Source organism: Protobothrops mucrosquamatus, unplaced genomic scaffold (assembly GCF_001527695.2).
Source record: "Protobothrops mucrosquamatus isolate PMUCROS unplaced genomic scaffold, P.Mucros_1.0 scaffold226, whole genome shotgun sequence".
Lineage (NCBI taxonomy): Eukaryota > Metazoa > Chordata > Lepidosauria > Squamata > Viperidae > Protobothrops > Protobothrops mucrosquamatus.
The window spans coordinates 998,346-1,012,266 of NW_015386577.1; the positions used below are offsets into that span (position 1 = coordinate 998,346).

At 35.4% G+C, this 13,921-nt stretch overlaps 1 protein-coding gene across 2 annotated transcripts in view; it reads left to right on the plus strand.

Annotated features, from left to right (window-relative positions):
• ERC1 (ELKS/RAB6-interacting/CAST family member 1) overlaps nucleotides 1-13,921 on the plus strand; it is a 125,245-nt gene that overhangs the window by 24,020 nt on the left and 87,304 nt on the right. For both annotated transcript variants that reach the window (XM_015814174.1, XM_015814175.1), the window contains 5 exons: nucleotides 4,798-4,965; nucleotides 6,483-6,620; nucleotides 7,835-7,975; nucleotides 10,201-10,341; nucleotides 11,746-11,939. In XM_015814174.1, the coding sequence (XP_015669660.1) occupies nucleotides 4,798-4,965; nucleotides 6,483-6,620; nucleotides 7,835-7,975; nucleotides 10,201-10,341; nucleotides 11,746-11,939 (782 nt within the window). The remainder of the gene's footprint in view (nucleotides 1-4,797; nucleotides 4,966-6,482; nucleotides 6,621-7,834; nucleotides 7,976-10,200; nucleotides 10,342-11,745; nucleotides 11,940-13,921) is intronic.

Consider the following 13,921-nt stretch of genomic DNA (forward strand, 5'->3'; position numbering starts at 1 on the left):
TTGAATATCTCTTTAAATCAGACATGTCAAACTCGCGATGTCACATGACGTCATGTAATGTATCGGGAGAGTTTTGCCATTGCCGGCAATGGGGTGGACGCGGCTTCCGCATGATGTGTCCGGCCCGCGGGCTGGCAGTTTGCCACCCCTGCTTTAAATCATAATCATAAGAAAGAATCTGGCCTATTCAGCAGTGTCCGTTAGTTAATCTATAAACATAGAATAAAGCTAATAGTTCTCTCCCATTGTTTATCAATTGTAGCTAGTGACAAACTCTAGAAGATCTCTGTCATCCCTGAATATTGATAATTCTCATAGCTTTTGATAAACGGAAATTCCATTCTCAATTACTGACACTAAACGAGAAATATCTGTAATTTGGAATCATCCATAAGCTTACCTTTCCGAATGTGATCATTTAGGTCCCGATGAGAAAAAATAATTTATTTTCAACCAGAGTTAAAACTGGTTATCCATTCCTACCTCTGCTTTGTGTGCTTTAATTAGTCTATAAGACACCTGGTTCTGTTTATCAGCTACTCAACCCGTTTACATCTGCACTGAAATGAAACCTAATTAAAGTTAGCTTCCTAACATCGTGGCACTCTTGGTTATGGTTGTTAAGCAATTGCGTGGGTTGTTAAGCAGACAGAGTAAAAAGCATGGGGTTCCCTGGGTGATAGGGGAGATCCTGTGAGGCTCTGCTCAGGAGATGAAAATCCTCCCTGTCAAAATCCAAGCAGGATTTTCAACCCATGAGCAAAGAGACACTCATGCATGGCTTGCGCCAAACCTCCCAGGATCACACACTTTAACTTGCCATGCTGAGTCTCTGCTTGGATTTCATCTACCTCTTTTCTCTAGAGGCTGGCTGAAAGAGCTGTGTGCTGAAGGAAGTCAGCTTCCCTCTGTGCATGATAAGGAACTCCTTTGGTGAGATGCAAGAAGGATTGCAGCTCCATTTTTGGACTCCACCGAAGGGGTTCAGCTCCCTTCCACTCATGGAAGCAAACTCCTTTAGTGGGCTGCAGGAACAGAGCCAAGATCTTCAGGATTTTGGTTCTGTTTCAGTGCCCCCCCCCCCAAAGAGTTAAGTTCTCTTTGGGAGGTAGCTCTTTCAGCCAGCCCCAAAGATGAGAGGGAGTCCTCTGGGCAGGAGGCAGCAGCTTGCAACCTTCTCGGCCAGCTTCCCCATTCACATTCTAGGGAAGCTGGCAGAGAACATTGCAAGCACCTAAACACATGACCTCAAGGGTGGTGGTGCAACATTTTGCAATGGCCAGGAGTATAAAGCATCCTTTCCGAGGCCGTTGTAATTCTCAACCATCATTATATAAATAGTCATAAGTTAAGGACTACTGGTATGAGCAAATGGTACACATAAAATTATCAATTTCATGTTAGGGTTCAAGTCTTTAAAAGAGAGAAGTTCATTTATAGAAGTCCTTTAAGCATGACATTGAAAAATTAATGACAGGGAATTGATTATTTGGTTCTTTGTTTTAAAAATATCAACATCATAAATACCATAAAGGGAAAAATCTAGTATTCTTGCGGCTTTTGCTCTAACAGTGGTATTGCCATTGGCTAATATGTTGCTTTGACATGTATTTGTGTGCTATAGATTAAATATATGTTGTAGCAGAACATGTATACTGAAAATAATACATATGGGTGTTTTCTTACCTGAAAAACTTCCATTACATTTTTAACAGGGAAGTTTTCAATATAAACATAAATAACTATGTGTATATTTATATTTGTATGTGTGTGTGTGTAATTGCTTCCTTGGACTAACTAAAGTTATGTATTAGCCATAAGAGGGCGCCAGTATATTATTTATTATGTTCTGTTAGAATCATCAGAATAAAATTAAATAAATAGCAAATACCTAATTGGGAAACAGTTTGCAAAATACCAAATGATCACTTTCATAGCTATAAATTGAATTCTTTTTTATCAATTAAATAATTGTTTCATTTCACTGCTTTGGTTCTCAAACTTGAAATATCCTAAATTGACAAAATCCTAAATTTCAGAATATTTTTACATATGTTATTTATATTATGACTAAAAATGCTTTTTTATTTAACATTTATTTATTTTTTTTATTTATGCTTTTTTATTTAACATTAATTTGATTTACAAAATTTATACTGTTCTTTAAATGTTTAGCCTAACAATCTGCAGTTACCTAATTTATAACCTTTCCATTTAGCAGTTTAAGGAGGGGCAAGACAGTCTTTGTGTAAAATATTACTGAATATTTCTACAAAGAGTCTGAAAGAGAAAACAAAAACTGTACTTGAAATTGTATGATAAAAGTTATATGTAGAGAGCTTTTGTGAAGCATCATAATGAAAAACCAAAAAATTGGTCTCCAATGGTATAGGGATGAAGATGACATTTCTTAAATCTGTATTACAAATTTATTTTGTGGTCTGAAAATCTTTCTCTCTCTCTCTCTCTCTTTTTTTGGCCTTTAAAGCAATATGAGGTTCTGTTATTTAGTACATAAATATGTATCTTCAGAGAACATGAATTAATAACAGCTGCCAGTATATTTCACATTTGTCAGTGGCCAAGAAATTCAATATGTTTCTGCATAATGAATTTCTTGGTAATTAATGAATCAGCGATATGAATTACCACGGATACCATTGGATTTATAGATTTATATTTTATGTTTTTATGTGGTATGTCTATTTTGTTTTAAGTTGGCTAAAGTTGGTAGTGACTTTTATAATAGTGGTCTGAAATGCAAAATATCTTTTTTTTTTTTTTTTTTTTTTTCAATATAAAATTTTATTGTTTTTATCATAAACGAAAAAAATACATCACAAATATTACACAATGATTTATCCCATCCCCCTACCCCCCAGACTTCCCAAACCAAACCTAGGCTAACATTCAACTACAAGTAAACAGATATTAATATCTCTAACTCCAAACTCTAAACTTAAGCAATCCATCTCCTCCGTATTAATAAAAATTATTCATTTAATTAGTTCTTCAAATACCCAAAATCTATACCATTTCAGCAAGATAGTTTAACAACATCCCTTACTTATACAAAAAATAAAATATCTTGAACTTGTTTATTCCAAAAGGCGAATAGGGAGACAGGATATTGTATCAAGTTTGAATGTGCGAAAGAGGCTTTATAAATAGGCCAAGAAATTTAGAATATTTTTGTAAATAAAGCAAAATATAAATCAACATTTATTTTGGAATAAAATGCTTCATCTATTTTTAATTTTATTACTTTGCACTTGATCACTTTGGGTTACAAAAATATTGCCAAATACTTTTCTTAAAATACTTTTTGTTTGTTTTGGGATTTTTTTTAAAAGTGCCAGTTATTTGGCCTACTCCTTACCAATTCAGTGTAGAAATATAAATTCAGTGCCCAAGAAATTTATTATTTTCTCCTGTGAAATTATTTACTAACATTCCAGTTTTGTCCTTTCTGCATACACAAAGTAAACCTCTACTTCTATTTAATATTTAAATAAAATATTTAGGACACTCACTGTGATTTTGAATTTTAATTTTACACATACACAGTCACACGTACTCACATACACATAGACAGGTATCCCTTGGTTAATGACTTCTTGTTGAGCAACCATTTGAACTTAACTGTATATCTGATTACAGCTTTCTAATAAATCCCTTTTCCCTGTTTGCCTAATATACACAAAAGAAATTGTAGGAAATAATAATTTAGTTATATTGCCTAGGAGTCTGAACTGCGGTGATAGTAGAGTACATCAATTTGGTAGTCAGAATTCACTACTGAACCATACTGGATAGGAAGAACATTCAAAGATATAGTTTATTCCAGTTTCTAGTATAGTAAGAGAATTTTCCCTGTTCTTACAAACTTACAAAATACAATTTGATAATTCTTTTGAAAAGTTCCTATTTTAAACCTTCTCCATCCTTGAATCCTTTTCTAACAGTAATTCTTCATCATTTATTATTTGTTAATGAAATTTGTACGCCTGCCTATCTATCCAATTTAAAACATCAAAAGTTAAAAAAAGAAAGAAACCCAGGTCAAGGGTCTCTCGTTAAAAACACAAAGTACCTATGCTATACAGTATATCCTCACTGATATATCCAAACTAGCAGCCTGGCCAGTACCTGAGAGAAGAGCTAGGTCTTCATGACTTCTGAGAACCCAGTAACACTGGGGTTGCCCATGTTTCTTGGGAAAGACTTTTCCAGGAACTGCTTCCTAGGACTTACCAGGGATCATTTACCTCACTGAGGGGACCAGGAGCATGCAGAAACCATTGGAGCAAGTAACCTGGCCCCATATCATGTAGGGCTTTAAAGATGACAACCAATACCATGAATTCCAACCAGCCACAACCTGGTCAGCCATAATATGATCACTGGGTGGCTGTCTGCAGAACACTGTGGGTAACTCTGTGGGTCAGGGATGCCTAGACATGATCTGATTCAAGACCATCATTGCTTGCTCATTCCAAGATTGTGGCTTCAGCAGAATCATATACCATAGCTTTAGGATCTACTCTAAGCTGGGTCCAATCTGCCTGGGGCAGATTGAATAAATAGGTCCTTCTCCCTATAGTGGGGAACAGCAACAGAGAAACACAAATCCAAAAGGAAGAGATCTGCCCTCTCGGTTTACTAATTCTTAGTGGGGAAGAGAAGAAGATAAATACAGTACACATGTCTCGATCAATTATTTGTCAGCAGTGTTTACTTGCTTAAAAGCATTTTAGTGAGAAGAAACTGTTTTTTTTTTCTTATGACTGAATGCAGGTAGATGCACTTCGGTTACGCCTGGAAGAGAAGGAGGCAATGTTGAACAAAAAGACTAAGCAAATTCAAGAGATGGCTGAAGAGAAGGGAACTCAAGCTGGAGAGATTCATGATCTCAAGGATATGCTTGATGTGAAAGAACGCAAGGTTAACATTCTTCAAAAAAAGGTAGGCTTACCAAATATTGTTTAAAAAACTGAACTCTTATTTTCACCAGAATGTAATAATAGTCTTAGTTGTAAAGTTGCTTTCTGAAGCTCTTGACTGAGTCTTCTTTGACTCTAACAACAATCAACGTATTTATATATTTATATCTCTGGCAATGAACATATTTATAAATCCATGATAATTAACAATGATTCCTATGCTAAATTAGGCAATACATGAATTGTAATCAATATGTGAATAAGATATCCATCTGATTAGCCTCAACTGTATTCACTGTAATACTTATTAAATGAGTGGCAGATTCTGCATCACTTGCTAGAATGATTATGCAATCAGCATGAACATATATGATGTTTCATGCAGATTATGCAAATCACACTTGCAGGTTTTTCAAAGAATAGCCTAGGACACAGGTCCCCAACCTGTGGGCTAAGGCCCACTAGTGAGCCGTGAGGAGATTGCAACTGGGCCATGTAACTGGGCGGCTAGCATGCACACACATCCTCACTTACATGAGTGCATGTGTACTCCATTTGCGTGAGCAGCAGGTATATGTGCACACTGCTCATGCAAATGGAGCTGCATGCCCACACTTACTGGCCACTCGCGCGGAATCATCCCCTCTCCCCCCCACCCCCGCCAGTCCACAAAGCTGGAAACATACATACATACATACATTGTTCCAGCAGTTTGTGTGATGTTTTTGTATTTGCACTATAATAGAGTAATTTGAGGTTCCCTGTCCTGTCCTCCATCAGTGCGCACACTTTTTCCTGGTTTTTTTTTATTTTCTATCCACAAGAAATTAAATAGGACAGTAATAGCTGATTAGACATTTCTCACATGCAGTTATGATAAATGCCATTCTCTGAAGAATTTCCCCTGTGGATTTGTGTTACAGATTTCTGAACTTTGTAATAAATCATTGACTTGGAAAATAGAATTGATGTTTCAATTAAAGTCAGTTTGGGAACATGTGTTAAAATAGTAGAGATTCCCACTTACTGGCTGCTATAGATTCTAAGATTAGACTTTCTCTATATGCCTATAAAGACCCTTCATATTTACTTTTATTGACTATGTTTCTATTATAGGCAACCAACTGATTAAAGATACATGCCTTAATCTTCTTGTTTAGCTACTGTTTAGCTAACTCTAACCCTTTGCTGAAAGCCATATTTCTGATACCAGAGTTTCTCTATGCAGAATGAAGCAGAAAGTGCTAGTCGCCCATCTGGCGAGTCTGCACAAGTCTAAACTTCAAACAACTGGATGACCATCAGTTATCATCAACATAGAGAACTTTCTGTATCTAGCGCTGGTCTGGATGTTTGCAGCGTAGGCATTGTGGCTGAATTGCAGGACCATAATAAAAATAACAGCCTAAGAGAATAGTAGCTATGACATCTTTCTCTGCTGCTCTCTAATAGAGAATAGCAATTAGGATTATCAGATCCTGATAACTGTGATCCCTAACGGTGGCCCCTCAGTTTTATGGTCTGTCTCCTTCCCTTAAGATTGAAAACCTTCAGGAGCAACTAAGAGACAAAGAGAAACAAATGAGCAGTTTGAAAGAAAGAGTAAAATCCTTGCAAGCTGATACCACCAACACCGATACAGCCTTGACCACGCTAGAGGAAGCACTTGCAGAAAAGGTAAGTCCGGAAGAAAGGAGTTAACATTATTTAAAGATTGTGCCTTCATCACTGTAGACATCTGTTTGAGAAGTACCGGTAATTCTCTCTGTCCTCTTTCATTTATTTTATTGCTTGAAATAAAGAAAAATATAAATGCTTACCATGGCATTAACAATATAATACAAAGTTATTAATCCTGGTAATGACAAAAAATAGAGATATTTCTTTACCAGATTCTTCAATATCACCAACCATGGCAGTTTTTAATGTATTGCATTCACCAGAAAAGTCCTTAAAAATTCAGGGAAACATTCAGAGATGTACATGCCTTGCAAGTTGTCCATGTTGACCACAGAAAATGTTTATGGCAGTTTGTTGAAAATGATTTATGATCATTTTATGTCATAAATGTTTTATAAAATTTGCCAAATTTCAATTCCACGGGAGTCATGGGTCTCAGATATTGGACACATTCTCTAAGTTAGCCCATTTGGTTCAAAAAGTTTTATCCTGACTTGAACCATTTTGCCAGTCAAAGGTTAACAGACACGAAAGTTTTAGTAGTATATAGATTTTTCTGTAGAGAAATGGTAAGTATTGTATATTAAGGCTCACTCACCTATACTGCGGATTTAATTCTAACCTCTTTTGCTTTCACTTGCCTTTTGCCTTGGAAAAAGAATTGCAGATATTGACATCTTAGTGTAGTTACAGTCACTCTAAAGTTTAGCCATTTACAAATTTATAAATTTGTAAATGGCTATTTCAAAGTAATCAGTGAGGTTTTTCCATTTTTAAAAAATCAGAACTGTTATTTTTCCATAATTTGCTTGTTTTAATGTTTCTCATATAAACCCGGATGCCTCCACTGTGAATCTCTTTTTTTTAGCAAGTATTATAGTATTATATTGCATTCTTTGTCATTTTTGTTAATGTTAGCAATGCCTTTTTAGAAACAGTGAGTCTGCTGTCCCAATTCTTAGTTTCAGGAAATAAGAATCTTTGCAAATTATTTAATACATTTATTTCAAATGTTGACCATTTAATGGTTTCAAAATAAAATTATTACAAGCATTTCTTTAAAATCACATTTCTTTATATCCTTTAAAATCCAATAAATTGAATTTACTGGGGCTTGTATTCTGAATGAAATGGGAACTCTTTGGAATCAATCATGTTTATGTCCATTAAAAGATGGTGTTCCTTTGACAATAATATTCTATTTTTGCCAGGAGCGCACTATTGAGCGTCTCAAGGAGCAGCGTGACAGAGATGAGCGAGAAAAACAAGAGGAGATTGACAACTATAAAAAAGATATGAAAGACCTTAAAGAGAAAGTCAGCGTCTTGCAAGCAGATCTTTCAGAAAAGGAGGTTAATCTCAAGTGATGAAAATATACATTTTGGAACTGCAACATTAAAATGGGCTTAGAATAGTTTATTTACGTACTGATTAATATTGGTTGACAAAATGGTGTTTATTCACAGTCACAGAAGTGAAGGAGGAGGAATAATAATAATAATAATAATAATAATAATTATTATTATTATTATTATTATTATTATTATTATTATTATTATTATTATTATTATTATTATTACTATTATTATTTGCGGTCACAGACCAAAATGCAAGTGCAGCAAAAGAAAACACAAGAAAATATAATCACAAACAATTAAGCACCAGAAGCCTTGGCTAAAGGAAATTACAACGTTCTCCTCTAATAGTTACAGCTCTTAAAAGAAATTTAGAAACCTGAGTAGTAATATAGGAGGAGCCATCCCCTAAACAATATAAGACCAAATTACTAACATTAGAACCAGAGGGATCAATTCCAAGGAGAGACAGTAATTTAATTCTACCTGGATATTGGTTAAAGATAATGGTTCGACCCTGAATTTAAATATTTCAGATGCAGTCTAAAGTCCATTGAAAAAATGGACAAGAGGGAGGATAAAAATACAGGGCTCTGAAAAAGAATAAAGAAAAGCACAAAATATACTGTGCTGAGAAAGGTATTCCAGACTCCTTGGAATGCCATTGAAGTAGACTTTGAAATAGCCACCTGCTCAGTGGGAGGGTACCTAAACTAGGCTCTCCAAAGGTGATCTTATTGCGTAGGGGGGAAATAAATCAATGGGAAAAGCCCTTCCTTCCATCTATGGAGTTTGAAAACTAATTAAGTTTCCTTGCTTAGAAAAACTTTAGAATCCGTTTGTATGATTCTGAGCTGACAACTAAATTAAGTCAGCAATTACATCATTTGCATAAGCTTGTATCAAACGTAGGGGTGTGCAAAACATTGGGACTTTAAAATATTTCAGTTGTTACATGCTCAGAATGTATATTCTAAAAGTTGTTTTGAGTTCCAAACAAGTCATACTGTTTTCTTCAGTACTTGGACCGGTTCTTCAAGTGGTGTTTTCAGTATTTCACGTGGGAGCACTTTCAGTGTGGGTTGCTTGTGCCTTGTGATCTGATATTTTTTTAAAAAAGAAAATCCAGCTAAGCTAACATAGTAGCTGTGACCATCCATAAGCTATAACAGAACAACGGTTACTTAAATCTATGGCTTAGGCCTAAAGAGCCATTGTGTATCTTGCAGTATTGTTAGAGACAATCAGGGCTTCACAACTGAATTATTACAAAAGCTCCTGAGTTGCAAGTTGTAAATTGCAAGGGCCACTATTATTACAATACTGAGTTAGTATAGTTTTAAGTTGCTCTGTTGAATTTTGGACTATGTGTGCACTGTTGCTAATGAGTCTGCAAATGGGTGGATGTAAAAGCTTGAGGCATAGGTTTGTTTTGTCTTTTCCTTATTTAACATTAATGATAAACACGAAAAAGTGCAGCAGCCACACTTTTTTTTCCCCAATCCACAAAACACAAAGCAAAACACAAAGCAGACCAATTGTTGTTGTTTTTTGCTGGGCTTCAGCTTTTTGCTATTGCTTGCAGCGGTTTCTTATTGGAATTTTTAAAATAAAAACAATTATCTTGGTGAATTTTCTCTGCAGAATAGATGAGAGACACCGATATCTGTGAACCTTGGAAAAATTAAGAAGGGAAAGACTTAGTCCAAATCCCATGGTTTCCTATAGCCAGAATACATGAAACTTATTTTTATTCTGTTGAAATGGTTGAATTGCTTTTATATTTGCTTCACAGGAAAATAATCTATTTAGATTTTTTGGGAAGACGCTTGTTGTTCTGAATACACCCTTACACATTCTTTATGTTACAAAAAGGAACAATTTCTCAAATTATTTTTTGAATTTACAGCAAATCAAAGCTTAAATGCATTTAATATTTTTATTAGTCTTGAAAGTTCCTCCCAAACTCCTATTGCTTTTTAAACAAACAGACAGTTACCACACTGAAAATAATATGATAGCTATTTTTAAAACATATATCCTTTAAATGAGTTTTAAACATTAGTAACTAACTTGTAACTAAAAACACTTCAATTTTGACTCTAAAAATAGTACAGTATACAGAGTGGAGTGGAGTGGAGTGGAGTGGAGAGCCTATGAAAGATCACAATAAATATTAGAGAACGAGAGCAATATCTGTCCATGCATTTATTGTCTTGTAGACTACACTCCTGGATTTGAAGGAACACGCCTCATCATTAGCATCAGCAGGATTGAAAAAAGACTCTAGACTGAAAACATTAGAAATTGCTTTGGAGCAAAAGAAGGAAGAATGCCTAAAATTTGACTCTCAGCTGAAAAAGGTAAACATTATATACCTGTTTCCTCATAAATGAAATTTTATTTTTATTTTTTACTATAATAGCCTTAGTGCCTGGTGTACAATGTGTTGTCTTGGTTCATGAATTTTTGTTTACAATCAATAATAGTTAATTAACAGTCAATAATAATTAATTTTTATATTTCCATAACTATTATATTTATCTATCTATATAAATAAAAATGTAAATGTTCATTTGTTCAAAATCTTAAATCTCCGAAAGTTCTTCACCGATTGCTTTGAAATTTTGACACAACGTTGCATTTGAATACGCGCGTATTTTTATATACCTACTATTATATAGATGTCACACCTGTGACAGGTAAAAACATGCTTTTTTGAAAAACAGCACCATCTGTTGGACGTAAAAGCAGCACACGCTTTTACCAGACTGAGCCACAGCAACGCGTGGCTGGGTACAGCTAGTTGATAATATATTTCCTTGATCCTCTCTTCTCCCATCTCTCCTCTCATAAATGAAATTTTAATTATGACTGTAACCTTATTTCATTGTATCATAAGTTCAGTGCTATGCAGAATAAGATGTAAAATCATTATTGCACTTCTGTTTGGGAAGAAGTTCCTGCCCATTTTCATATGATATTTAAAATCAGATGACCTGCTTCTTTGTAGCATAAGTATTCAAAAGGTTTAATTGATGTCATTAAAAACCAGGATCCACGAACACCGGATGGCAGTCAAACGCCTTGATCCCAAAAACTTAATCTCTACCCACACCAAACAGCACCAGTTCAATTGCAGTAACGCAAAAATCATTGGCCACTCTACCACCCGCCATGCTCGTGAGTTTATCGAAGCCTGGCACTCCACAAGCAATTCCATCAACAGACCTATAACCAGCCTACGGACCCCTCACAATCCAAATCAACTGCACAGCCAACCAGAGACAGCACCAACCCTCAACCAACCCATACAAGCCCCCCCCCAACCAGCACTTCACCTCCCAATGACCCTTACCTGATGTAACCTCCCCATTACAAGACTCTCACTGGAGACTCACACCTGACCCATCACAAGACCTTGACCTGATGGGACCCTCACCATCACAAGACCTACTGACCACACAAAGCCCTTAAAAACAGAAAAACACTGACATCCCCTAAACTCCGCTGAAGATGTTACCTGGCCTGGTAATGAAACGTTCAGAAACCAACCCACAAGCTTGGAGAATGAACCTTCACCCTCATCCTACACCCGAGCTACAGATATTTACCACTATTGCTAATCTATCTTTATACTATACGAAGAACTGGGCTTCATTTTGAATGCAATGGCTCTCCTTACATTCTTTTTTTTTCCCTTTCAGAATAGAATATTTTGTAGCCTGGATGTGCAAAATAACTCTTGGAATGTTTTTTCCCAAAAGGCTTACGAAGCAACCATTGAGGCCAGGGCCAATCCAGAGATGAATGATAGATTTCAACAGTTCGAAAAAGAGGTGGCCCAGTATCGAGAAGAGTCTACCAAGGCTCAAGCTGAAGTTGATCGCCTGCTGGAAATCCTAAAAGAGATGGAAAATGAGAAGAATGATAAAGATAAGAAGATAGCTGAACTGGAAAGGTGAGACAGGTGTAAGAGTGTGGGGGAAGGAAAGACGAATTTCATATTTATTAAGCTTCGTGTAAAAAGCTACGGGTGGGCGCGTGCTTAAAACAATGTTTCTTAATAATTGAGAGGTCTGCCATTTTTTGACTATTCCAAAAGATAAATTGAAATTTTGGGATAGTGTCTTGTGAAGTATTTATTTTATGAAATAAAATTCATCTTTTTTTTACTAGAGACTTCCTTAATTTATTTAATATGGATTTGGTGATATATTTTACTTCTAGGCACAGTTTAAAGTGTTGGTTTTAGAACTTGACTATCTAAGGAACCCCCTATCTCAGTATGAATCTTTCTGGACATTATGGTTAGTGGCATAGGTGCTTTATATACTTTGTTTGCCGGGTACATGGGAAAGGGCCTTTTCCTGTACTGTGTCCAAGCCGTAAAATGCACAGAGAGCTGCACTCAACTTCTGGCTGTCAAGGATCTCCCTCTTCAGCCAAGATTTTCATGTTTAAGCCACTTTAGTAGTGATTTAACCACATTTATAGGATTTTAACTGATTGCTTTATTGTTTTAATTGTTGATATCTTCTGTACCATATGGGCAGAAAGGCAGGATATAAATCCTATAAATAAATGCATGCCGCCACAAGCCAGTAAAATTATATAGATTGAAGTCACTTCTTAAGGAAATTTTCACTTAATCCTCGAAATGAAATAGCTTCATAGAATCGCTATTTCTTATCTTCTGTATTCTTTCATTTGATATAATATTTCAATGGGTCAACAGATTGATTCAGAAGTCTAACCCTAGCCCTAGCCCTAGACCAACATAACTTGAAGGCAAGTATATTATAGGGAAAAGCTGTGTATTTAGCATTGCCAATTCTCAGTGTAATCTTCCACGTTGAGATTGATGGGGAAGTACAAAGTAAGCATTTTATTAAGAACACACTCATAACTGACCACCGTAAATTCTCAGGATTGGATTACCAGCTCAGTTTTGTCTTTGGATGGTACTTATCCTATTTATGGTCAAAGATAGTTTTAAGATGCAGAGGCATTTCTTGTCGCCTGTTATCCTAGAAGGTACATCATAAATGAGAAGAAAAAAAGAGTTTTCCCATTGCTGTTCCCCACAAATAATAGAAAATCAATGCAACAGTCAACTAGTAGATATAGAAGAGTATGCTCTGATATACCTGTTACTGTCAACCTTTAAAAAAATTAATTTATTATTATTTATTTCTCAGCATGTTTTACTGAAACAGAAAAATTATAAAATAACATAAAACCTTCTTGCTCTCAACTTGCTTTCTGTTTTTTCACAAACATTTTTCATTAATATTTGTGTTGCGTTTTCTTTTTCTCTTTCTCCTTCTTCCGAGTTGATTTATTGTATGGTTTCTTTGGCAATGCTTTTTCTCAATGAGCATATTTCATATGGTCCATCTTCTACCAAGGGTCTGTCCCTGTAATCACAGCCTGTAAAGAAGGGTTTATGGAAGTTTGTAGGAAATGGAATTCAAGGCTAATTGTTTCTTTTCTGTGATATGTTTTATACTCATTGGCTACAGTTTTTCTTGGGGTTTGTTGAGTAATTATTTTGTGTGTGTTTATTGCATCTTAATAATGCAATTTTTATAAAATTCAATCTAGTGGCATGGAATTACAAGGTCTTCAGAATCAGAATGATTTATATTTTTTTAATCTCACCCCTTAATCGTTTGTAATATTTATTTATTTATTTATTTATTTATTTTATTAAATTTATATCCCGCCCTTCTCCTTACGGGCTCAGGGCGGCTAACAATCAGATAAAATACAAAAATACAGTACACATTTAAAATTAATTAAAAAGAAATATTTAAATCTGATCCGATTAAAAGTGATTAAAACCCCTTTAAAATCCCTTAGGCCAGTCCCGCAAGCTGGAACAACCATGTCTTGAGGGCGCGGCGGAAGGAAGGGAGATCAGGGATCACCCTGATCTCT